Consider the following 26886-nt stretch of genomic DNA (forward strand, 5'->3'; position numbering starts at 1 on the left):
TCCGACGTAAATGCCGCTTGTCAAGTTCTTGACAGTTAATTCTCAGTCTATTTTTAGTTCGAATCCTCACCACCGCTACCAACCGCAACCAACAGCGCCAAAATGGCAAGATCAAATATACACAGAATACTAAGTTTATAGCCTGTCCATATACAGAGGTCAGTGCACCATAAGTTTGAGGAAGTTTAAAGTCTATGCTTAGCAAACAAGACATTCCACAAGGACGAAAAAAGGGAAAAGTTCAAAAAAAATTGAAACAGGGAAGAATATGACGTTCTTAAACATTCTTCATTTATGTGCATAACAATAGTAGCACCAAATAAAGATTCACTGGTCATTTAATTCAGGTTTTTTTTATAAGTACCAAGTATCCAGCTACTCAGCACCAAATATATATGCTAATAAATTAACTTATCGTTTGCTAAAATCTTCAATTATTCTATAACTGTGATAAAAATTTAACTTCTTGAACGTAGTCAACGGTTCCTACTTAAAGTTATGTACAATAAGCCGTATAGATATCCCACAAAAATGCTTTATTCAGAGAGTATGTTAATGAGTGTACGGAAATTGTACATTCTTTATTTGTTAACTGAACGGCATAAAACAGCTACTAATGATTCTATTATAACAAGTAAAAGAAGGCAAAAAGCAATATGTGAAATTGCAGTAAAAACTTATTTTGCTTCTCGCCAATATAATAGGCAATCAGAATGTATATATAATAAAATTAATAAAATATTAAATATCGTTAAATTAAATACATATGAATTAAAAAAATAAAGTTACAAATTGGCTTAACAATCTTGAATATGAAGAAGTAGAAGAGTTACTAACCGAACTTCAATACTAAATAAATAAAAATAAAGATAAACATATTTCGTACCTTCGCATACATATACACAGACATACATCTACAGAAGTACACTACACAACCACACGCACTGACATACACACGCAATCACATCACATAATAAAAATAAACGATAATTTAAAAATATTTTTATTAACACATATTGAACACAGTGTGAACGGGTCCCTATACTCGAACATTTATAATAAACACCCGCAATGTTCCATTGAATGTATGCACTCTTTTTAACTACCCAAATTGTCTTTAACTTTTTTTTGTTAATTTGTAAGGTATATTGAATGTAAAAAAAAATGATTGTTACGGAAGAACGGAGCATCCTGCTACAAGTATTCTATACTTAAAAGGATGCTCCAACAACTGATGTAATATATATAAGTGTTTTTTGTTTAAATAAAGTATTATTATTTTATTAACTTCGTATTTTCTCACTGATTTCTAATAGAGCTCAGTGGATCTTCCTATATTAAATTTAAAAAAAGTTCTTTTTGATTGAACACGTTGGTTGCCAAGGATATTTTCTTGATATATCCTTAAAGTTTTAGACTGTCACAATGGATATTTATTTACTTAATATTATGACATTTGTTACATTTAATTTACCAAAAACAGAGTCATTAATTTAAGTATATTATATAATATATTCTCGTAATAATTTCAAGAACATTGTGAAAACCGGTCAAAGATGAACGATACCAAACGCCGCTCAACAATAACATTACCAGCAATAGAAACGATTCAGAGAAATGTTCGCCAAGTGCCTACGATTTATTCTCGGTATAAGTTATTTGTTATTTATTCCTACACTTGTTTTTTTATATATGACAAGAAGGCGCGGTTAATTCATCAGCGTTTAACCTACGATTTTTTTTTATATTGAAAAAGCTAGCACTTAACCACGATCCCACCCAATGAAGTGACGATGAGGTCTAAAGATGGTATGCGATAGCTTTGTAAATGCCTATTCACTCCACTCTTGAAGGTCCCCACGTCGTACTTGGACGGAAAAACTAACGCCGACAACTTATTATAATCCTTTGCAGTACGCACAAGGAACCATGATTCAAACCTTTTCGTTCGAACGTGCGGCACGTCTACTACATAAGGATGGATTCCAGCCGTATGTCTAAACGTCCGATGTTAGAATGGTGATGGTGGAATTATATCTTTTAATATTTGCGCACACTCCCCAAAATGCAGCCTGTAAAACACCGAGAGACTAGCCACTCTACGCCTATGCTCAAGACTGATTAAATTTAGGTCCTGGTCACCGAGCAACTTTTTGGCTCGCCTCTCCACCGAATCTAGTGCCGGGAGTTGGTGCTTGGCTGCGCCTGCCCAGATATGACAGCAGTACTCCACATACGGTCGGATCTGTGCTTTGTACAGGGTCAAAAGCTGTCCCGGTGTAAAGTACCGCCGTACCTTTGAAAGGACTCCAACTTTCCTAGCAGCTACCTTCGCCTTAGACTCTATGAACTGTCCAAAGTTAAGATTCGTTGAAATTTCGACGCCCAGTAACTGCAGACTGTCAGTGAATTCGAGGGATACATTCTGGAAAGTCAGAGCTAAGGTGAACTTTTTGGCGGTGAATACACACGCTTGCATTTTGGCGGCGTTGAATCACACAAGATTGGCCTGGCCCCAAGATGAGACTGCCTCGAGTGTGCGATTAGTACGCTCTACCATGGCCTCGCGTTCAGACTGTACTTCATCCCGACTGGCTCGTCCTACCGGTAGATATCTCTCTATAAATGTGCTGTCATCTGCATACCCAAAGATACCGGGAATGAGCAGGTCGTTAATATGCAGCAGGAAAAGAGTTCCCTTCTCTCTGCAACTCTATCTAGCATACCCATTAGATAAGTCACCTATGTTTTTGTGTTGAGATACTTAGTATTTGGTTTCCTATGAATAGAAGAGAATTACTAAAAGATAAAAGATAATAAATAAAAGATTTTTAATAAATAATAAATAAAAGACCCTTTCCCCTCAATTCAAGAAAATTCCCCAAAGCCTAGCCTCTAATTTTAAACTTTAACCGACTCTTTGTCATCACTATATGTCTCGATCCTGCGACCTATGTTGTCAATTGCCAATATTCCCAAAAGTAAGAAGTAGTATTAGTCAACAAATCTTTCTTCGATACAAGTTGGACTAACTATAGCGCAGGTCGATTATAGAATCTCTCATAAATAAAACTATATATATTTTTTACTAGTTCAAAGTAATATGTTTTGAATTTTATTCAATTCTATTTTATAGGAAACCACGGGATATACCGTTTCATTTGCCGCACAGGAAATTATTGGAAAAGATTGAGTTTGTGGAAAAGGAACCCGAGCCATTGGTAAACTGTGACAGATATACCAGTACCTATTTATAACTAAACATGTGTCACAGTGAGGTGTATATATTAACACCTCACTGTGACACAATATAGTATCTTTATAGTTCAAAAATACTTTACTAGTTTAATCCGATAAAGTAGACAAATATATTAAGACTAGCTGTTGCCAGCGGATTTTTCTGTGCTATTCCAGGCTGTAATGAATCAAATTTGATCCAGATCCGTTCATATGTTCTAAATCCACGTAGTTTCAAACATCCATACGTCCATCCAAACTTTCGCATTTATAAAAAATAGTAAGAAATAAAATTAGTATGTATGAAATATAATTTCCGTAGACTGGCTTCGCCGCAGCGCAAGAAGATAGATACACGAGGGAAAGGAAAAGTGCTAAAATACAATTAGAACCAATAAAGCATGAGGAAGGTGCGTCTTCAAAACATTGCCATTATTTCTTAAATCTGAAATATTCGATGGTTGAGATCGATCCGAAAACTTAATTTAATTACTTTGGTTGGGAGGGAATATAAAACAACATATAGAATGCCCTCTAAACAGCACGTTTTTCTTTAACATCCATCTTTAGTCGGTAAAGTTTGAATCAAATTAATTAAAATACCGCAGATAAGCAAAAATAATAAAAGATCGGCAGTTATTCTATTCACTTGAAACTAACTGAACGACTTACTTTGGCATGAGTAGAGAAATATAACGTAAATGATTTAAACGTTTATAAATTACATTTTTTAATCCCTTTTTAACTGAATCAGTGACAATTTAAAGTTGTATTGTTCAGTCAAGAAAAAGAAAGCCATTAAGATACGAGAGTCGCGAAGCAGCATGGACGATGAAAGGAAAGAAGAGCCGACTGCAGACCCTCTCAAGCTAAAACCTCAGGTGGCCTCGCAGAAGGAGGTGATAGACCACGTACGCTCCAATCCCCAGTGCGGCTTCCTATACATGATTTACGCTGTACATCCACAGAATGTATACTTCACACCGTACTACCTAAAGTAAGTTTGTAAAAACAACAACGACACAACTCACGCTAGCCCAGTTCCGTTTGGGGACTTCCTGGCAAACGTCTCGACTCTCCTGTTGGATACCATCTACGCATATATACACTTTGAGTAGATAAAAGTAATTATATAGGGTGCCCCGTAATGTATGGCAAGGTCTAGAATTTGTTATATTAATTGCACGCGTGTGTTTTCAAAGATTTTTTGTATGCTATAACTAATATAGTGTTCTTGTAACAGAGTTGTTAAGTATGAAGATCTGGATAGAAAGAATTATTTCACAATAAGCCCGTGCGGCGTGACGCACTACACTAGCGAGATGGTGTTCACAAAGCTCAACGACTGGGAACAAGAGTACACTGTGTTTGTGCAGCTACATGAGGTGAGCGAGCGTAATATTCAAAGAAATTACGATTGTCGTAATCTGACAATTTCCATTGACGAAACACTTGTACAAAACATAATGTAAGTCATCTTCTCATTACAGTCTTTTTGAATATTCGAAGATAGAATTATATTTCTGTACAGGTGGGTCGGCAGATACCATAAAGTTTGTTTTTATTTATGGAAATAAAATTATTTTCTGATATTGTTGTTGTAATAACTGGAAGAAGAATGCTGGTTTTCCGACTCCGCATAGAAGAGGATAAGAACAGGAAAATTATGAATTTATAATCGTTTGAATGCAGATAACATTCTTCAAAGTGTACCGATATTGGAAAGCTTTGTACGTATGGCACAAGTCAGTCCGGTTCCGAAAGTACAGTCGGCTGCGTAGCGTACTCTCCCGCCAGCTGTTCCTCCTGACGCCGCCGCTTGCGCGTGCTCTACTGACTGTGCAGGCGCTGTGTTGTCGGATGTTGGAGGTGTCGCTCGCAGACACAACACGACATATGGATACGCCTTTCTTCTACTTTAACGAGGCGCAGGTAAACCGCACTTAAAGTTTCATATGCATTACTAATTCTGAATGCGACAGTAAAATCTGTAAATTATACTATTTACAGAAGTAATTGTGAATAAAACGGAATAGAACGTTCGCGTTCATGTGATTTAATAATTTGGTACTCAATGGTATTTTTGTAGTCAGATGATACGTTTGGAGATGGTGCGTCGGCGCATAACGGAATTTCGATCGGTGGCGCACGAAGCGGTGACGGCGGCGGGACACGAGGCTTTGCGCCTGCGCGGCTTCACCGTCGATGACCACGAGGTGCCGCCACCCGCCATCGTGCGAGGTCGCCCTGTCGGCGGCATGTCCTACACACAGAAGGCGAACAAGAGAAAGTACTGTGAACGACTCGCTTGGTAATTGTTAACTGCTTAACTCAGTCATAAACTAGAAGCTTAATAATCCTATGAAACCTCTTTTTGTCCCACTTCATGCAATCATCTACATAAGCATTTCGACTTCAGGTGTTATTTAGATCTTGCATTGGCTGTTTCTATATGTTCACTACTTGTTACATAGATTTCGAATGTTCAAATCAGAGTTGGTAACACGAAAATTGTTCTATAGTTTCATCAAGCTGGTCGATTATATGACGAACTATATGCTGCACGGGCTGACAAATCGCTCCAACGCGCACATGGCAAATCTGCTGCGCACACACGCCTCGTTCACGCCCTCACATGATCTGCTCACCTCGCTTGACGTCGATACCGTGCTGGAGGTAGTGCCCAGGCCCGTTGAAATATGCAAGGTGCGTTGTATTCCAATTTCTTAATACATGAAATTTCGTTGTTAGGTTTCTTTAGGTAGATTTATTTCTTTTTTACATGTCTACCCTTATCTTAGCACTAGCTATATTGTAACTTAAATAATCTGAAAATGTATTCCATTGTGCAGTGGGCTCTGTTTCAAGTTGACGCCTACGTGCTCCCCAGCGGGGAGGTGGAGTTGAATCCCAGCGAGAAGATAATCTCCGAGTATATCAGCAAGGTAACGGAGTATTGGGACGAGGTCGTGCGGACGTTCCACAACTTTCTTAACGACGACGATCTGCAGATGTTCGTGCAGCCCACCATCATGGGCAAGCAGGTCGAGTGGTCGGCTGGAGTTTCACCTAATCTTTACTTCCTTATGAATCAAGATAAGAAAATGCTAGAAGATATTACATACATTCCTACCGCTATCAAAGAAGCTTTCGGGGTGGTGGATGTATTTTTAAACAGAATGAAAACGTTTATGGTGGAATTTAAAGCGGCACATGAAATGGATCTGAACTTAATTAGAGACGAAAGAGATGTGAACGCATTCAAATTGCTCTGCGACAAGCTCGTGAAGCAGATGGAGACGATTGAGGACGTGGTCAGCTACCAGCCGCTCGGCATCATCTTCCTCAACCTCTGCCCGTTCCAGGAGCTGTTCAGGCCACAGCCCAGGCGGCTGTTCGATGTGGTTTTGAACACCACTCCGGAGTAAGCTCGCCTCTTCACGATTGAAATTGTGTTATGTTAATTTTTTGTATCATAAAATATAAATCTTTTGTTCAGCGTGGGTCGTGCTTGTATCGACGAGATCCTGGAGGGTATCGAGTCCATCAGCGCGGACATCAGCCGGGAACCGGAGACTGCGGCCGAGCTAGTGGAGTTCAACAGCCTGCTAGACGGCCTCGAGAGCCGCGTCGCATTCCTCGAGGAACGGCTGGAGTACCTGCGCGAGTTGTATGACTTCATGGGAGAATTCAATATCCCAATTTCACCTGAAGATATGACCGATTACTTGGGTAAATATATGTTTGGTGAAGTTTGAAGGCTACATAAGGATTGTTTTATCACTGAGTTACATTATTACTAGACTTGATTTTTGATTCCGCGTGGACGTAGTCATGGGAAAAAACTAGTATATGGTTACTTATATCTTACAGCGTAGGAGTAATTTGTATTGTTATGCTTGGTGTGCATGTAAATAAAGAGTTGTGGTGTAGGTCTGAGCGTCGCACTGGGCACACTACGTACCAGCGTGGACGCGCGGTTAGAAACGCGCGGAAAGCTTGCTGGCCAGTTCGCCTCGCAGGTAGGCCGCGATCTGATGCAGCTCATGGAGGAGGTCAACACGCTTCACGCACAAGTGGCGGTGAGTCCTAACATAACACATTTCTTGACGTGTGTTCTCTTGTGTCATTCTAATTGCCGCATTCAAAGTCACCACATGTCCTAAGTCCTAAGGGTCTCCCTTATCGACCAAATGACTAATCTAAGAGCAACTGCTTATTAATTTTTAAATTTACTATATTATGTTTTATATTTTCTACTAAAATATTCTATCTTTGACTAATAAAATTATATGTTATACGAGTACATTATTCCTTGTAGCAACCTTGGCTCTACGACGACAGTTCGGATATGGCCAAGGTTATTGAAGTGTTGGACGACCTCATGTCTAAGCTCATGGTATGCTTCGCCAGAGACAAACAGATCCACGAGTGGCAGAAGATATTTAAAGTGAGTGACATACTTATTGTTTACGTGATATTTGGCTTACTATATTCTTTTGTAAAGTTGTGTACAATAATGCAATTTTTGCTAATTAAAAAAGTTTAAGGTTGAAATGTGTAAATTACAATAATGATGCCGTGTTCAGATTCCGCCGTCGCGACTCGACCAGTTGGATGAGGCAATCAATGATGTCAAACTGAGACAAATGTTGTGGAAATCTTCCAAGGAGTGGGATGATCATTATCGTAGTTGGTTAGTGCTTTATATTAATACAACTACAATGGTCTCATATTTATAAAACTAAACTGGAACTAGACTATTTGAGGTAAAAAAAAAACTTCGGCTATATTTTTGTTTATAAAGTTCGGACACATGAAAATAAAGTTTGCGATTACTAGCAAAAGTTGGTATTGTGGTGGTGGTGTGGTGTAGTAGACTTGTCTCACTGCTGCGCCACTTGATACACAGGTACGAAGCGCCTTTCAACACCCTGGATGTAGACGAGATACAGACTGCCGCCGTCAATTACGGCAAGCAATTCAACCAGATGGACAAGGCGCTGCCGCCGAACAAGATTGTACCCAGATGCAAACAATCTATTGACGTTATGAAGGATAAGGTAGAACTTTCGATAACTGTCCTATCTTTATTAGGAGAAACACATTGTTTCTTCTGGTTATCTTAAAAATGGAATAGAATGCTCTTCTTATTTATTCTCTTGCCCTGTTCCCATGTGTAAGTGGATTGCAACCACACGTTTCTCCATGCCTTCCCGTCTATCATAAAATCAGCAGTCACTTGTGAGTTGCGAAAACCTCACTGTGTCTTTCGTTTGTAGCTGCCGGTGATCTCGTATCTGCGGAGTCCAGCGCTGAAGGCGCGGCACTGGGTGCGCGTAGAGGAAGTGCTGCACACTCGCTTTGTGCCCGGTGTGCCGCTTACACTCGCCGATCTCGAGCAGCTCGGTGCCTTCCAGCACGCCGAGGAGCTCATGGAAATCGCAGCCCAAGCCAACTCCGAGGCCGGTCTTGAGGCCCTGCTCAAAAAGGTAAGTTAGATAAAATTCCGCTGAAAGTCCATTATACTGGTTATCCATTATAGGTCTCTTATTTCGTGATGTGCGTGCGCTGCTGTGTGCAGGTGGAGGAGACGTGGGCGGCGCTGGAGTTCCCAGTGCTACCGCACAAGGACTCACGCGACGTGTTCATGCTGGGAGGGCTGGAGGAGGTGCAGGCGGCGCTGGACGAAAGCTGCGTCAACGTCAACACCATCCTCAGCTCCCGCAGCTGCGGCCCGCTCAAGAGCCGAGTCGAGGAGTGGCAGCGGAACCTTGAGCTCTTTGGCAAAACACTTGTCAGTACATTAACTAGAGGTCAATTTATCGAGGCCACTTTCTTAGGAGTGGTTATAATATCATGACGTGAAGTATGTATGATGGTAACGTTTGTTATGTGTGAGCAGGAGGAGTGGCAGCAATGCCAGCAGACGTGGATGTACCTGGAGGCGATATTTAGCGCGCCTGACATCCAGCGACAGCTACCCAATGAAACCCGGCTCTTTACCATCGTCGACAAGTCTTGGAAGGACAATATGCGTAAAGTCGCTAAGGTCGATAAACGATATATATTTTTTAATATCATCCATGTTTTCGAAAATGTAGATGTAAATTAGATGTTGTACTATGCACTCGTTCACATACACTTCGTACTGGTTTATGTGTATTTTGCGGGATCGGTTTGTAAGATTTATAATTGAATATGTTGTGTTGCTGCAGGTACCGTTAGCGTTGCCAGCCGCGACGCAGCCCAAGCTATATGAGGAGCTGGTGCGCAATAACGAGATGCTGGACCAGATCATGAAGTGTCTGGAGGCGTACCTCGAGACCAAGCGAGTTGCCTTCCCGCGCTTCTTCTTCCTCTCCAACGATGAACTTCTCGAGATCTTAGCGCAGGTAAACTTACTGTCTTCCATCAAACCTTACCAATAATTTCATCAATTAATTAATTTCAACTAAGTATTTTTGTGTGCAAACAAACTTTTACAATAGTATCAAGGTGAGTTGTGCACTTGTGTTGCAGACTCGCAATCCGCATGCGGTACAACCACACTTGCGCAAGTGCTTCGATGCGATTGCCAAGCTGGAGTTCGGCGTGAAGTTGCCGGAGAGCGAGATGGAGGTGGCGGAAGACGGCACATTGGTGGAACGCGAGATGTCACCGCGCTCGCGCGATCGCCTGCAGGCTGCTCTGGCGCTTACTGCACGCCCCGAGGACCTCACCACAGACATCGTCGCCATGCTCTCACCCGAGAGCGAGCGCGTCAACCTGGGCAAGGTTACGTCAACTCTTATTGTTATCTATTTTCATCAATAATTGTGCCAATTTACTTTGAATGTTAATCAGATTCTAACCCATTTATTGTACTGTGATGGTCTTTTGTTCTCTGACGTCCGCAAATCTTGCTGGACATAGTTTTTCTTCATTTTATTTTTGCTTTTTTAGATACCCAATCTCTAAAATCTAATTTCAGTAGAGCTAGAGGTACATATTAAAGAAAAATCCTGGAGGTACTAGGTAGTGCGGCTAGGTGGGTATAATATCGAAACGCTGTGTGTACAGGGTTTAAAGGCGCGCGGCAACGTGGAGGAGTGGCTGGGCAAGGTGGAGGCAGCCATGTTCGCTTCAGTAAAGCGCTGCATGAAGTATGCTCTTCGCGACTACGAGATGCGCCCCCGACCTCAGTGGTCCGCCCTGCATCCAAACCAGGTCAAATTAGATTTTAATATTTCAGCATCCTTTTTCATGTGGAGCAAGAGGGGTCCAATTCTTGCTCCACCTACCCTATACCTCTAGTCCTCTCGATGAGTCTCTCTCTGGGGCCTCTCAGGGGCCAATCTCTGAGGAATTAAGCCAATCTCTGTTGTAGGTGGTGCTGACCGTGTCTCAGATAATGTGGGCCCGGGGCATCCACGAGGTGCTCAGCGGCGCCGAGGGTGAGGACGTAACGACAGGTCTGGCTGAGTTTGAGCGGCGCAGTGTGGGCGACCTGAACGCACTCGCCGCCCTCACGCGCCAGCCACTCGGCGCGCTCTTCCGCCGTGTGCTCTGCGCTCTCATCACCGTTGACGTGCACGCGCGTGATTCCGTCTCCAATATGGTCGAGAAGCGCGTTCAGAAAGAGTCAGTATAAAATAGCATTTAATATGTTTCCTCACGTATATTTCATACTTCTCCGGACCAAGGACTTTTGTGCAAACTGCAAAGTATGAAAAAATACCCCAGACTCAAATTTTCTTTAGGTCTTTACTTGAACGTCTTAATATGTATAGTAATATCATGCACCCAGCATATGTAAGTTTGTATTTGCAGCACGGACTTCGAGTGGCTGAAGATGATTCGCTACTACTGGGAGGAGGAGCTGGACAACTGCGTGGCGCGCATGTCTAGTGCAATGTACATCTACGGCCACGAGTACCTTGGCGCTGGAGGTGATGCTGTAACTCATCCGTATTACGAATCTTTCCCATCTAGAGAACACTAAGTCTCAAGTTTTTCCTTAGTCCTTAGCTCTTATGTATTATACTTCTATATATTATGGCTTCTTGTTAAATTTCTATTATCTTAGAAAAGAAAAGTTTTCTATAGATATCTGTATTAATGAAATAAACATAAAATTAGGCGTGTTGGTGATAACTCCGCTGACTGACCGCTGCTACTTGTGTCTCATGGGAGCACTCCAACTGGACCTGGGCGGAGCGCCCGCCGGCCCCGCAGGCACTGGCAAGACAGAGACCACTAAGGATCTGGCCAAAGCCGTCGCTGTACAGTGCGTCGTATTTAATTGCTCCGAGGGTACAAATTATTTTAAGCTTTTATACTTTTTTATTCATCTACTATGTACGTGAGTGTTTTAGCCGTTCTTATATAAGTTAGTAACTATGTTTGTTGGGATTCAGGTCTGGACTACAAAATGATGGGCCGGTTCTTCTCTGGGCTGGCGACCTCCGGCGCGTGGTGCTGCTTCGACGAGTTCAACCGTATCGACATCGAGGTGTTGTCCGTCATCGCTCAGCAGCTCATCACCATCCGCAACGCCAAGATTGCAAGACTCTCCAGGTTCGATGCATTGTCGATTTCTCCATCTGCACATTTCTGGATACTTCTGCGCCAGTTGTTTTCAATGGTTATAATGCAATAGATTCATGTTCGAGGGTCGCGAGATAAAGTTGGTGCGCACATGCGCGGCGTTCATCACCATGAACCCGGGCTACGCTGGCCGAACCGAGCTGCCGGATAATCTGAAGGCGCTCTTCCGGCCCATCTCAATGATGGTGCCTGACTATGGTACGTTCACTGTCTATTCTTATTGTTGTCACCAAAATCTTACAAAAATGAACATAACGTGGAGATAGGCTTCAGATAAAAAAGCGAAGCTTACAATTGATTTTTTCCAAAAATCAGCCTAAAAAAACGCAAGTGAAGCATTAACATGTATTTCTAGTTTTTTTACTCCGGCTACGTACGCGCGAAATTAAATAAATCTTAGTAAGTAGCCTTGTTTTAGCTATATCTTCTTTTACTATGTTCTACATCTGTGCCTTTTAGTTAGTAGTATCTGTTAAGCTGATTCGGAGATGCGTAATAACAACCAAAAATTCGCATTCACAATATTAGTATGATATGATTGACATTGAACCTATACAAAAATAATATTTTGGTAGTTTAACACTATTGTATGTAATAGCGCTGATCGCGGAAGTAATCTTATATTCCGAGGGATTCGAGTCCTCCAAGGTTCTGGCGCGCAAGATGGTGCAGATGTACAAGCTGTCCAGCGAGCAACTCTCCAAGCAGGACCACTACGATTTCGGCATGCGTGCGGTCAAGAGTGTGCTGGTTAGGACGTTACTTTTTTTTTAACTATAAAACTAAAAAAAAATTTTTGGTTTTTTCTTTAAATATCAATTTTTTTAATTAAATTTTGAAGCAACAAATAGCTCATTATTTTTTTTCTTTCGTAAAATTGTTTGACTCATATCAGGTGATGGCAGGCGCCCTAAAACGTGCGAACCCTGACCAAGTCGAGGATCTGACGTTGCTGTGCGCGCTCAACGACAGCAACCTACCTAAATTTCTGGCGGCGGACGCGCTGCTGTTTGCCGGCATTCTCTCCGATCTGTTCCCGGGCCTCGAGCTTCCCGTGCGCGATTACGGTGTAATGGAGGAGGCCATCAGTGAGTTCCACTTCGTCGCCTGATTTAAGCAATAGGGTAAAGCTGGCACTGCCATCGTTAAATTAATTTTATATTTTATTACATTCTACGAAACGTAGTTTCATGTGCTTTTTTGTACTTTTTCCATTTTCTCAGCGAAGTCCTTAAAAAAACCGGTACAGTTCTAATGTACAATAATTGTATGAAACCTAGACCTACATTTATTATAACAACTGTTGCTTAGAGTACTGCCTGCTGGAGCGCAACTTGCAAATTGAAGCGTGCCAGATTCGTAAGGTGATTCAGTTACACGAGACGATGATCGTGCGCTGGGGAGTGATGCTGGTGGGACCCACCGGCGGCGGGAAAACGGTCGTGCTGCACGTGAGTACAATAAAAGGTTTTCGATTCACGGTATAGCGCTTGTTGGAGACTAGTAAATGATCGATATTTGAAACGTAGGTACTGGGAGAAACGTACATTCGACTGCATGAGCAGGAGGTGGAGGGCCCCCAGAACAAACCGGTGCACATGTACACGATGAACCCCAAAAGTCTGAGCATCGGCGAGCTGTACGGTGAAGTGAACCTGCAGACGCTGGAGTGGCACGACGGTGTGCTGCCGCTCAGTTTGCGCATTGCCGTTCAGTGCACCGCCACCGACCACCAATGGATCATCTGTGATGGCCCCGTTGACGCCGTTTGGATTGAGAACATGAACACCGTGCTCGACGACAACAAAATGCTCTGCCTTGCCAACTCCGAACGCATTAAGCTCACGCCCCACGTGCACATGCTCTTTGAGGTTAGTGTGCGCGAGTTACCTAGCACGATTTTATTTGCTATTTTTGTAAGAGATTAATGTAAGATACATGTAGGTGGGGGACCTAGCGCAGGCGTCTCCAGCGACTGTGTCGCGCTGTGGCATGGTGTACGTCGACCCGCGCGAGATGGGCGTGCTGCCGTACGCACGCTCTTGGATCGCGGGCGCCGCAGCTCAGGGCCTACTCACCGGCGATCACCCTGACTTTCTCTATCAAATGTTTTTGATGCTACCCGAGGGACTCGATTACGTCACCGATAAGTGCACGGTCGGGATAAAACAGGTACACAGTCTAATTTGTTATCAACCTTGTTGATAGTGTTCATAATCATCATACAAGGCTTAAACTGAGTGTAACGAAGAGTAGAGTTCATATTTTGGTGTATGTAGGTGGATGCGAGCAAAGTGGCGGCCCTGTGTAGTCTGCTGGGCAGCCTGTTAGCCGAGCCGGGCGAGCGGTTTCCGGACAAATCGGCGGCACGCAGCTACCTTGCACTTTGCTACCAGTTCTGCTACGCCTGGGCCGCCGGCGGAAACCTGCTCGAATCCTTCCGACGACCATTCGATGAGTTCATCAAGAGACAGTTCGAGACCTTCGAGGAGGGAGAGTAGTGCGTATTCTAGTTTATTCTAAGTGTCACCTTACTTATAGATGCACTATTGTGTTAAGTTAACATATTTATTTAATGCCAATTTAGTAAAGGGGAATTGTTCAAAACCATATTAAGCGGCACTCAAAAATTATCGGTGTTCGTTAGAAGAGTTTCCACATTTAATACTATTAAGTACCCTTTGACATGACCAACAGGCCTGTAACTAGTTTACGGTTACATTTTATTAACAAAGTTAGGTTCCGACCTTTACCGAGCTAATTGACTCGGGCTTCCAATATCGACGCTGAAGTAAAATTCAATTAACTTAGTCAAAGTGCTGCCACTAATTTTCCTTTTAGAGCGCTATAAATAATTTATTTTTACCAATAATAGGTCAACACAGGTAAAAGGAATACGGAATAATTTATTGAAAATGTGGCTTATAATGCTGAAAGTATTGTAGAAATTACAATAACAATTTCACTTATTGATCAAAAATCTTTGTTCTTCGTTATGTTATATTGTATTATGTTAGTATGTCCTTGGTATGTATATATTTCCATGTATCAGCCTGCCGACTGGCATGAACCTGTTCGAGGTTTACGTGGATACGAAGCTGCGGCGAGCCCGGCCCTGGTCCGAGTCCACGCCGCCCTTCACCTACGATCCCGACAGGCCGTTCTTCGAGACCCTCGTACCCACTACAGACACAGCGCGATACGGCCATTTGCTGCGTCGCTGGCTTGCCACGAACCGACCCACTATCTTCACTGGTGACACGGGTACAAGCACACCAGGATCTCTATTTCCAACTCAAATCTTTACATGGCGTTGAGTCTTTACCTTAGCAGTAGTTTTCCATGGATGTTTTTGCTTTAATTTTATTATGATTGTATTATTGATTTTATGCTGTACTTCTGTACTAAAAATATTGTCAAGATTAATAAAATATTTTAGATCAAAGGAAAAAGGCAAACAATGTTTTTAAACTTCTATTGACTATTGAAATTGATATTTTTATTGAACACTTTTAAAACCTCTTTTAATAACATACTTACCGCTAAACTAACGTGTCCAGGAGTCGGCAAAACCTGCATCATCCTGCAAGTGTTGAACAAGATGCAGACTACAGACTCTTTCATACCGGTCACACTCAACTTCTCTGCACAGACCAGCAGCAAGAAAACACAGGTTGAACATGCTGTAACTTATACTTCAGTAGCTTTCAACTTTCATAATATCTATCTACCATAAATCTGCGTTATTAATCTTATTTGCAAATGCGAACTTAAATGCGAATGTTTAGATGGAAGGATGAATGAATGGATGTTTGTTTAAAGGTAACTCTGGAATGAGTCAACAGACACAGATGTAGAATATAGTATGCAAGAACAAATAGGCTACAAATTAAGCTTTTTTTTAACTCCGCGCGAACGGAGTTATGGTCGACAGCTAGTCTAGCCGTAAATTTGAAATTATGGAAACATTCATATTTCCATCAAATTTACTTATATAAATATACTTAATTTTAAATTCAGAGTCTAGTCAATCGAAACGTTATGGAAATGTTTGACAATTGTTTTTGGAGCAACTCATTTAGAGTTATGTCACCTCAGACCAAGTAGACCTTTAATGTCTACTATGGTGCTTATGATGGTAGGAGGCGATCGAACAGCGGCTGGAAAAGCGACCTCGGCGTGCCCTAGGCGCGCCGCTAGGCCGCCGCATAGTTGTGTTCGTGGACGATGTCAACATGCCGCGCCTCGACATATACGGAGCTCAGCCCACCATCGAACTGCTCAGGTAAACTATTGCTATCAATGGATCTGCGACCGTACTCAACCTGCATTTGTTAAGTTATTTTGTCTGGTTATATTTGCAGACAGTTCCTGGATTTCGGCGGTTGGCACGACCGCGACAAACTGTACTGGAAGGAGATCATCGACGTGGTTGTGGTGGCGGCGTGCGCCCCGCCCGGCGGCGGCCGCAACCCGCTCACCGCGCGCTTCGTAAGGCACTTCGCCATGCTGCATGTCGCCGCACCGGACTCCTCCGCGATGATCACTATATTTAAAGTAAACATTCACCGTCCTTTCACCCGTCTAAACATTGATAAAAAAAGCTCGATGCCAGCTGATCTGCCGGTATAAATAGACAAAATTAGAAAAAAATCTTTAAGCGTGTTGGTTGCAGTCGATCTTGGGCGGGCACATGGAGGACTTCGTGACGGAGGTGTCGTCGCTAGCGGACAACTTGGTGCGTGCGGCGGTGGAGGTGTACGGGCGTGTGTGCGCGCAGTTGCTGCCGACTCCTGCACGCGCCCACTACGTTTTTAATCTGCGAGATCTGTCCAAGTGCGTGCAGGGTGCATTGCAAGCGCGGGCGGCGTACGTGCGCGTCCCACGCGAAATGCTACGGTGCGTGTATTTACTTTAATATATTTCTATATGTTAGCTAATCTATAAAAAAGTGACACATGTTCAATCGTCTCCGAAGTACATCAGTATTTATTTAGAAATTGAAAGAATAAACAATCTTATCATTTTCTTTTTCTAGGCTGTTCTATCATGAATGCTTGCGAGTATTTCATGACCGGCTCATTTGCGTAGAAGACAAGACCTTTTTCTACAGGCTAATGTGTGATGTTTGCGAGAAAAACTTCAAAGAACCGGTGTTGGAATTGCCTGAAGGAGAGCTTATTGAAGAGCCGCCAATGCTCCTATTTGGAGACTTCATAAATCCCTCATTGCCAAAAGAAATGAGGGTGTACCGGGAACTTCCAGACATGGAAAAACTCATGGCAGTGCTCAAGGTTTGTTTTAGTCTAAAAAAATATAAGTTCAACAATTATAAAAATTTACTATCGGCCATAGTAAAATACTCCTCTATATTCAGGAATACCTAGACGAGTATAACGCTAGTGCGCGTACGGAGATGCGACTGGTTGTATTCAGTGAGATGGCGGAGCACGTGACGCGCGTGGCGCGCGTGCTGCGTGCCGAGCGCGGGCACGCACTGCTCGTGGGACCAGCGGGCTCAGGCCGGCGCAGCGTTGCCGCGCTCGCCGCTCACCTCAACGACTGCCGGTAACGATACGGCCGCACGGCATACCAACCTGCTTCTTTATGAAACAACTAACAATTCATACAATGTCACGATCGTGTCTTGCAAATTATGTGCACCAGATTTTATGAATCGTAGACGATGGATAACTTATATAAAATGTTGAAAAAAACGAAAAAGAATTCAATAAGGAAAAGTTTATATGAACTCCAAACTGATGGAATGGTTTTCGCCGCAGATGCATGGGGATGGAGCTAAAGCGGAACTACGACGTGCCCGAGTTCCATGAGGACCTGGTGAAGATGTACATGAGCGCGGGCGTAGCTCTGCGGGAGACCGTCTTCCTCTGCACCGACTCGCAGCTCTCTCGTGACGACTTTCTCGAAGATGTCAACAATATGCTCAATACGGGTACTAAATAATCGTACATTCAATAGTATTCACCGTTGGAGAAAATTTCAGTCTATGGTAATATTAGTAGACCTTCCATAGTACCGAAAGTATAGGGTATTTTAGTTTTACTAATGCAGACGACTGGCCATTTACGGTTTTTAAGTAGTACGTTGGCAAGTTGATTTTCGCAGGTGAAGTAAACAACCTGCTGGAAGGCGATGCGTACGAGCAGATGCAGTCAGGATGTGGACAAGATGCTGCGAAGGCCGGGGTCAACCTCTCCGACCGCGACGCTCTCTACCGATTTTTCATCAACCGCGTGCGCGCCAAGCTCCACCTCTGCATTTGTATGAGTCCCGTTGGCGAAGGTTTCAGGTCATTTCATGAGCCGTAACATTGTCCCGTAAAAGTAAAAACGTTTTAGGTTCCTCGCATTGCTTTTTTGTGTGTTAATAAGCAAAACCTTTTTTGCTCACTAATGTTAAATTTCAATGTGGTGGTGTGTGGTACATTCAGACGACGCTGTCGCATGTTTCCTTCTCTGGTGAACTGTTGTACTATCGACTGGCTGACCAAGTGGCCACCGGGAGCGCTGCACTCGGTGGCACGCCAGTCACTGGCGCCGCTCGGCGACGCTAAGCTCATCAATGACGTATCCACAGTCTGCGTATCCATGCATCAGGTACGTGTAGTCAAACTTTTACCTTGTCTAACACTAAATCTTTAATAGGACATTGAACACTGTAGTATAACTTGATAACATATTCCTGTGTGTTTTGTATCAGGACGTGGATGTAATGTCGGAGCGCCTATTTACGGAGCTTCGGCGACACTTCTACTCGACGCCCAGCAGTTACCTCGACCTGCTACAGCTCTACCTCTCGCTGCTGGATGCCAAACGGCAGGAGATCATCTCCGGCCGCGACCGCGTCTCCTGTGGCCTCGAGGTATATTATTCTCAGATCTCGTTGACCTATACATATAATTTGCGTTTCATTGTGAGACTATAATGTGTACAGGTTGTACAACATTTCAGTCTTGATATAATGTAGGTTGTACTTACCTCATTTTTATGTTGTAGAAGCTGTACAGCGCATATGAGTCGGTGGGTGCTATGGAGCGTGCCGTGCGAGAGATGGAGCCGCTGCTGGCGCGCAAGGCGGCGGAGGGCTCAGCGCTGGCGGCGCGCCTGCAAAACGAGCGCCGCGCAGCCGATCTCGTGCGGAGCGCCTTACTCGTCGATGAGGCTAACGCCAAGGTGGGATTAATGGACTTACCATAATAGTCGATTTAGGTTCTTGCCGCAAAATTTTATGCAAATAGTACAACTTACATGCTGTAAATATATTATAATTTTCTGTGTTACACATCGGTTTCAACCTCGACAGATGAAAGCAGACGAGGTGAGGCAGATCGCAGACGAAGCGAAGGCGGACCTGGCGCTGGCCATGCCCGCCATGGAGGCTGCGCAGGACGCGCTCAAGGCATTGAATAAAGCCGATATCAATGAATTGAAAGCATTTCAGAAGCCTCCCACGCTCGTGCGCTTCGTCATGGAGCCAGTTTGCATTTTGCTAGGAGCGAAGTCAGTTTAGTTTACGACAAGTTTTTTCTAATTTTTTTAATAAACTTATTTGATTGAACCAAACGACGAAAATCTACGACTGATACAAGAAACTTATTTGCAGGCCCGATTGGGATTCAACAAAAAAGCTTCTGGCCGATGTGAACTTTATCCGAAACCTGCAAGAGTACGATAAGGACCACATCCCTGACGCCACCCTTAAAAAGATCAAGACTTATCTCACGCACAAGGATTTCAATCCCGATACAGTCGTTAAAGTCTCCAAGGTGACTTATTACTAACCCATAGATTAAATACTAACCCACTGATGTCGAATATGCTAAATATGCCAAGTGCAAATACTTTGTACTCGAATGGATGTATCATGCTGTAGAAGTGAGTGGAAGTTTTGCTTTGCGTAGGTTTGCCGCTCCATGGTGCTGTGGGTGCAGGCCATCGACATGTACGCAAAGGTGTTTCGCGTAGTGGAGCCCAAGATCCTTAAGTAAGTTATCCATTTTAATATTTTGAAGACAGTTTTGTATCTCATCATTATCATTCAGACGTTAATTGCTCGTGGTGGCGGTGACAAGTTACACGGATGTTGGGTGCCGTTTACAGACATAAAGAGGCTGCGGGCATCCTGCGTAGCGTAATGGCAGAGTTACGCGCCAAGCAGAAGCAGGTGGAAGCGGTGGAGGCGCAGCTGGCGGCCATGCAGCGCGAACTGGAGATTGTAGAGGAGGAACGTGACCGGCTGCAGGCGGATGTACAGTTAGCCGCCGCCCGCTTGGCGCGGGCAGGCAGCCTTACACAGGCGCTCGCCAATGAGCAGTCGCGCTGGGAGAACAGCGTCAAGGTCACCTTGCTCAGTTAATTGGGGGAGTTCTAGCCGTACCTGTAGCTATACAATCATATTAATAATTTTCGATATTGATAAAGTAACATCTCGGCACTCGGCGTAAAATTATCCAGACTTCTTAAGTTAGCCCTCAAGTTGAAACTAACATTTAACTTTTCTCTGATGTATTCCAGGAAGCGTCGTTGCAGTTAATCGACGCTACCGGCAACGTGCTGGTGGCGGCCGGCTGCATTGCGTACTTCGGCGCCTTTCCTGCACACTATCGGCGTGAGCTCGAGCACAAGTGGGTGGCCCATTGCGCGGAACTCAAGATACCCGCTTCTCCCACTTTCGAGTAAATCTGTTTTTGTACTTATAATTACGTTGTAATTGTGTATATAATTTTCTCCATAATCGAGTTTAAGATACTTGTTCACATATGTTGTCGAGATAAACAACACAACAATGATGTGTATCGTTTATGTGATAGCCTAGTGGGCACGGCGGCGGGGCCGGGGGCGCGGCTCGCATGGCAGTCGCAAGGGCTGCCGCGGGATGCTGGCTCCGCCGAGAATGCCACGTTGGTCGTGAGCGCCGGCCGTCGACCGCTCGCCATAGACCCTCAGCAGCAGGTCGATCTCCTACACACGTTTAACTACCTACGAGCGGAGTATCACTTCCACTGACACACTGACATTGTCGCCGTGCGATTTACAGGCGAATCGGTGGATAAAGAACATGGAACGGGAGAACGGGCTGCACGTGGCCAAACCGACGGCGCCGAATCTGCTGCGCATATTGGAGAGCTGCGTGCGTCTCGGCTGGCCGATGCTGCTGGAGGACGTGGGCGAGGAACTGGACGCTGCACTTACGCCGCTACTGCTCAAACAAACCTTCATACAGGTCATTACGTGTACTATGCATTTCGATGACACACGTCGTTTTAAAGGAATATAAATTCTAGCATGGATTTTATTAACTAAACTACTATATAGACTTCATATTCATAAAATCTTTATTTTGGCCGCATTCCCCATTAAACATCACTATAATTTTGCAACTAGCTCAAATTAAATGTAAATGACTTCGATATCAGGGTGGTCGTCTGCTGATTCACCTCGGCGACAGCGACATAGAGTATGACCCGCACTTCCGGCTGTACCTTACCACAAAGCTCGGCAACCCGCATTACTTGCCCGAGATCTGCATCCAGGTTACCTTGGTCAACTTTACTGTGACGCTCTCCGGACTAGAGGAACAACTGCTCGCGTAACTACCACACCTTGTCTTTCTTAAATCTCAAACAGAAATCGTCAAACTTAAAACAACACTCCTATTATTGTATTTATCTCCCCAGCATTAATAAAATTAGTTGCCTTAGTTTAAAAACATGGCAAAAAAAATAGTAAGAAATGTAAAGTAGTTAGTGTAAAAATAATTAGTTTATGTTGTGAAGTGAGGTGGTGAGCTTGGAGCGTCCCGAGCTGGAGCTGCAGCGCACGCAGCTGACGCAGCGCATCGCCGCCGACCGCACCTTGCTACTTGATATCGAGGAGCGCATCCTGCACCTGCTGCACGCCTCCACTGGGAACATTCTTGACGACGAGGTCCTCATCGAGACGCTCAACGAGAGTAAGGTACACCTCACGGCGCAGCGCCAATATCTTCGCTTCAGTTTCGCCATCGCACTCAACACCACATATTGAAGGCACCAGTGATAGAATAATACAGAACATCGTGTTATTCTACAGGAAACTTCGGAGATAATCTCGGCGCGTTTGGCCGAGGCGGAGATTACGGAGCGCAGCATAGGTGCGGCGCGTGAGCGGTACCGCGAGGTAGCAGCGCGCGGTGCACTGTTGTACTTCGCCATCGCACAGCTCGCGGACCTTGACCCTATGTACCAGTTTTCACTGTCGTACTTCACACAGGTCAGCCACCGAGGAATAATTCAATGTGGGAAAATGGGTTCAAATTTGAAAAGAAAAGAACCATATCAGTTGCGATGTGTTGCAGATATTCAAGCGCGTGGTGGAGGAGCCGGCCAAGGAGGGCGACACGCTAGAAATGCGCGTGGCGGCGCTGGTGGACAGCGCCACGCTGGCGACACAGCGCGCGGTGTCACGAGCCTTGTTCGCGCGACACCGGCTCGCACTCTCTATGCTGCTCACCGCCGCCGTGCAGCTGCACTCGGGTGCGCTGCCGCACTCCTACTGGCACTACCTAATGCATGGAGCGGGCGCGCCCGCCGGCGTCAGTACCGACATTCTTTCATACTGACCTAACATTACGACGATTGTTTTATGTACCAACCTTACGGTATTTGTGTTCGGATTATAGGGAATGCCCAAGAAGCCTGCGACGGAAGCGATAACCGAGCAGACGTGGGCGGCTGTGAATTTTCTGCACGAGCACGAGCCCGCATTCACCGGCTTACCTGACGACTGTCTTAAGCGTATCCCGCTCAATGTTGGAGAATATTTTGTTGTAAGACTCCTCATTTTCAAATATCTCTTACATCTAAATTTCATGTAACTTAGTGGATATACTGCTGCTTTCTTGTTACCATCAAATTTGAGATGTCAAAAATAGTCACTTGAAATCGGAGTTCATAAAAGACATCAACAGTTTTACCAAAAAATATCTACTAATCAGAATGCGTGAAATGTAAAACAGGAGATTCATGTAGACAAGACGAACACGAGCAAGCCGACGGTGGACTGGGACAAGAGGCTGTCGCCGTTTGAGAAGCTGATGCTGCTCAAATGCCTGCGCGAAGAGAAGCTGGTGTTTGCGAGTTCGCAATACGTATCGCTTACTTTGGGTCCCGCCTTCATCGAGTCTCCGCCAGTGCAACTGCCTACACTGTAAGTCATTGAAGGCAACTCGAGTTGAAGATCTATAACTGATGATCAATGAACTCGATAAAATTGTTATTACTTTCAGATATGCCGATACGAACTCGACGACACCGTTGGTGTTTGTTCTGAGCACTGGTTCTGATCCGTTTGGCGCGTTCCAGAAGTTTGCCACGGACAAGGGCATGCGCGACCGAGTTAACTTCATTTCGCTGGGTCAGGGTCAAGGGCCGGTCGCCGAAAAGATGATTAGCGATGCCAAGCCAAAAGGAGATTGGGTGTTTTTGCAGGCGAGATAACTTGTGATCTCTCAATATAATTATCTATTGTGGAATCGTAATTATTTATTTAAGTAGCTTTGATTTCTCTTTTAAAGCGTTTCTTAATGAAATCCACAGAATTGTCACTTGGCAGCATCATGGATGCGAAATCTGGAGTTGATTGTTGAAAGTTTTACAAGTGACCAGTCTCCGATCCATGAAGAATTTCGTTTGTATCTAAGTTCTATGCCAACGCCGAAATTCCCAGTGTCCGTGCTACAGAACTCAGTTAAAGTCACAAACGAACCACCGAAAGGTCTAAAAGCAAATGTAAAGAGAGCCCTCATTGAAATGGATACAGATTTCTATGAAAATCACGGTAAGAAATTATATCTTGTAATAGGGATATTTCTGGAGGTACACTTGTTTTTTTCCACTAACTTCTACTGTTAATATTATTTTCAGTACTGGAGCAAGACTGGCGCACGCTGGTATTCGGCATCTGCATCTTCCACGCGTTGGTGCAGGAACGCAAGAAGTTCGGGCCGCTCGGCTGGAACATCTCGTACGAGTTCAGCGACAGCGACCGCGAGTGCGCCATACTCACGCTGCAGATGTTCTGTGCCGGCGGGGAGATACCTTGGGACGCGCTCGAGTATATCACCAGTTAGTACGAAATCGTACAAAAACATCACAAACATGTCATCATTTTTAAGAATATTAATTGTTAATGAATGTATATATAGTTATAGCAATAAGTGCAAATGAAAGTCGGTGTGTTGTGAACACGTATAGGTGAGATAACGTATGGCGGTCGAGTGACGGATATGTGGGATCAGCGGTGTCTGGCAGCGGCGCTGAGGCGCGTGGTGTCGCGCGCAGCACTCAGCCCCGAACATTCATACTCGCCGTGCGGCCGCTACGCATGTCCGCGTGTCCCACTGCTCGCCGACGCCCAGCGCTACGTCGACAGCCTACCCGACAACGAGCCGCCCGGCCTCTTTGGCCTGCATGACAACGCCAATATTACATACGAGGTCAGCACCAAACTACAGGAGCTTCAACAGTGTCGCATACTTTGTGTCTTAGTTTATTTCTCTTTCTTAACCGAATTCAAAAAAGGAGGTCTTGAAGTTTGTCTACTTATGTGTTGTAGCGGCAAGAGACGACCGCGCTGCTGCAGACGATAGCGGAGGTGCAGCCACGATCAGGAGGAGCGGGCGGGGAGCCCCCCGAGCGGCTCGTGTGGCGTATTTGCGAGTCCACGCGCGCCTCCGTGCCCCACAAGGTGAACTTGTCTAACGACTGCCTATATTTGACTTGCATATGTGTAATACTATCTGATTGCATGGTGTGTATTGGTGATGTAAGGTGGATACGTCGATAACGCACGAGTCGGTGTTCGCGGTGGACGAGCGCGGGCAGCCGCTGTCGCTGGCCACTGTGCTGCACCACGAGCGCAAGCAGTATGACACGCTACTCACTCTGCTGCACTCCAGCCTGCGTGAGCTGCAACGCGCTGTACAGGTACCCGTTTCCGACTACCCGCAATTTATACTGATTAACACTACTAAAATATTGACACGACATAAACCTGATCAATATTGTTGTATGCCGCAGGGCGTGGTGGTGATGTCTGAGGCGCTGGAGGAAGTGTTCAATGCGCTGGCTAACGGGCGTGTGCCGGCCATGTGGCACGCGCGCGCTTACAACTCGCTCAAGTCTCTGGGCAGCTGGCTGCACGACCTCGCACTGCGCGTTGACTTTATAGAGGTAAGTTACATTTGCCTATCAAATATTTTCTAGATGCTAGATATTTCTCGATGTAGGCAGTCTTCTTGCTTGACTTATATATTATTTCATTAAGTTTAATACGGGACGTGAGTTTTTAAATGATGTGGTACAGACGTGGTGGCGCAAGGGGCGCGGCGCGAGCAGCTGGCTACCGGGGCTGTTCTTCCCGCAAGGTCTACTGACGGGTGCGCTGCAGACTCACGCACGCCGCAACCGTTTGCCCATTGATGTGCTCGCCTTCGATTTCCATCCCACCTCCGTCTTTATATACCAAGACGATATTTATGCTTTTAACAAGCACCCTAAGGTTTGCACAACTGTTTATATATTTTTAGAAGAAAAAAAAATGATCATAGCAATGCAATGTAAGCACATGAAATATAGCAGCATTGATTGCAGAGGATGTGTGTGCGGTTTGCAGGAGCAAGTGGACGTGTACAGCGGGCTAGAGGCGCCGGACGAGGGCATTATCATCCATGGTCTGTACATTGAGGCGGGCCGCTGGGACGTACCCAACGCCTGCCTCGCAGACGCTCTGCCAGGTACACATTCACATTGACTATACTTACCAGCTTACTTAAGGTTGTCATGACTACAGCTTTTACTGTTGTTTTTGTGTTTACATTTTCAGTTACAAGATGGCAATAGGGTCGAAATAAATCGCGATATTTCAATTTCCGTTTGGTTAAAGTCTTCAGATATAATTTACTTTTAATAGATGTTAGTAATATGCATGTTTTGGTTCTATAGTACAACCTCGGCTACCATAACAATCGTAAGCTTGTTGGACCTCGTCTGTTACCTTATAAAATACCTTTTTTGTAAATAAGGCTAAATAGGTTGACGCAGTATTAGTATACCACGTTGGTGTGCAGGTCAGACATGGTCGTGGCTGCCGGCCGTGCGGGTGAGCTGTCGGGTGGGCGCACCGCCGGCGGGCGGGAGGTACGAGGCACCGCTGTACCGCACGGCAGCGCGCGCTGGCGTGCTCGCCACCACTGGACACAGCACCAACTTTGTCATCGCCATACTGCTGCCCGCAGATCATCCCTCGGACTTTTGGATCCTGCGCGGCACCGCACTGCTCACACAACTCTCAGACTGAACTCCCATCGTTAGGACATTTGAGATAATTACATTTTGTTCTGAAAGATTATATTGTAGAATATTTTATTTTTTTACTCTATTTTATTATTTATGAGTTTTGTTTTGTAGACAATAACTGGGGTGTAGTTAAAGTATGGCGAAAGAGTTACGAGATGAACAATCCTATGACGAGAGTACCCTTTACTTAAATAGATTCGTTCATATACCTCTAATATCAACCAGGACATGTGACAATGTCGTGTCATTGAATTGCACTCGTAACATTGTCGGAGCGTCAGGAATTAAAATGTTTAAATAAAACGCAACAATAAGTAAAATTAGTTTTATTCAACCTTCATTTTCATTAAATCATACGTAACTGCAATATGAAAATTTTTGAATGTTTACCTCAGTGACAAGTTTTACAAATGAGTTTTATTATTCTCTAAAGATTTTCTTATTATGTAAAACATTTCTTCCATAAAAATACCAATATCTACAATCTTTTCTATCATTACTTGTTTTAAACTGTCCCGTCTAAATGGTCTAGTAGAGCGCGTGGGGTAGCTATTTTGTTTACTGTCGAGCTGTCGGTGTCGGTGTCGGTGTCGGTGTCACGCACGCAATAGATATCACAGCAGAGACAAACAGTGCGCGACTCCCGGCCTGCCTCGTATACGCAACACACAAACGCAAACCATAAACATTTATTTACTTCC

At 44.4% G+C, this 26886-nt stretch overlaps 1 protein-coding gene across 1 annotated transcript; it reads left to right on the forward strand.

The window, feature by feature from the left end:
• Positions 1–1493: 1493 nt before the first annotated feature.
• LOC106717030 (dynein axonemal heavy chain 6) lies at positions 1494–26186 on the forward strand. Its single transcript, XM_045685997.1, has 66 exons — positions 1494–1648; positions 3137–3221; positions 3560–3651; positions 3992–4234; positions 4481–4622; positions 4930–5169; positions 5331–5548; positions 5760–5943; positions 6090–6661; positions 6737–6969; positions 7171–7319; positions 7559–7687; positions 7827–7933; positions 8150–8300; positions 8520–8729; positions 8822–9034; positions 9143–9289; positions 9456–9632; positions 9760–10014; positions 10300–10446; positions 10607–10860; positions 11050–11168; positions 11359–11532; positions 11637–11796; positions 11879–12024; positions 12425–12576; positions 12722–12914; positions 13138–13277; positions 13356–13697; positions 13771–13998; positions 14106–14326; positions 14879–15090; positions 15387–15499; positions 15969–16111; positions 16191–16383; positions 16502–16725; positions 16865–17120; positions 17204–17394; positions 17610–17782; positions 17956–18139; positions 18281–18446; positions 18550–18711; positions 18846–19022; positions 19153–19349; positions 19453–19615; positions 19751–19833; positions 19950–20187; positions 20364–20524; positions 20660–20801; positions 20887–21072; positions 21266–21438; positions 21626–21806; positions 21921–22100; positions 22186–22422; positions 22510–22656; positions 22846–23036; positions 23116–23317; positions 23426–23666; positions 23753–23953; positions 24083–24324; positions 24444–24575; positions 24659–24814; positions 24908–25060; positions 25194–25388; positions 25503–25623; positions 25957–26186. Exons 1-66 carry the CDS (start codon positions 1557–1559, stop codon positions 26184–26186), a joined length of 12261 nt encoding a protein of 4086 aa, XP_045541953.1. The 5' UTR covers positions 1494–1556.
• The last annotated feature ends 700 nt before the right edge of the window (positions 26187–26886 follow it).

The sequence above is a fragment of the Papilio machaon genome, chromosome Z (genome assembly GCF_912999745.1).
Source record: "Papilio machaon chromosome Z, ilPapMach1.1, whole genome shotgun sequence".
Taxonomy (NCBI): domain Eukaryota; kingdom Metazoa; phylum Arthropoda; class Insecta; order Lepidoptera; family Papilionidae; genus Papilio; species Papilio machaon.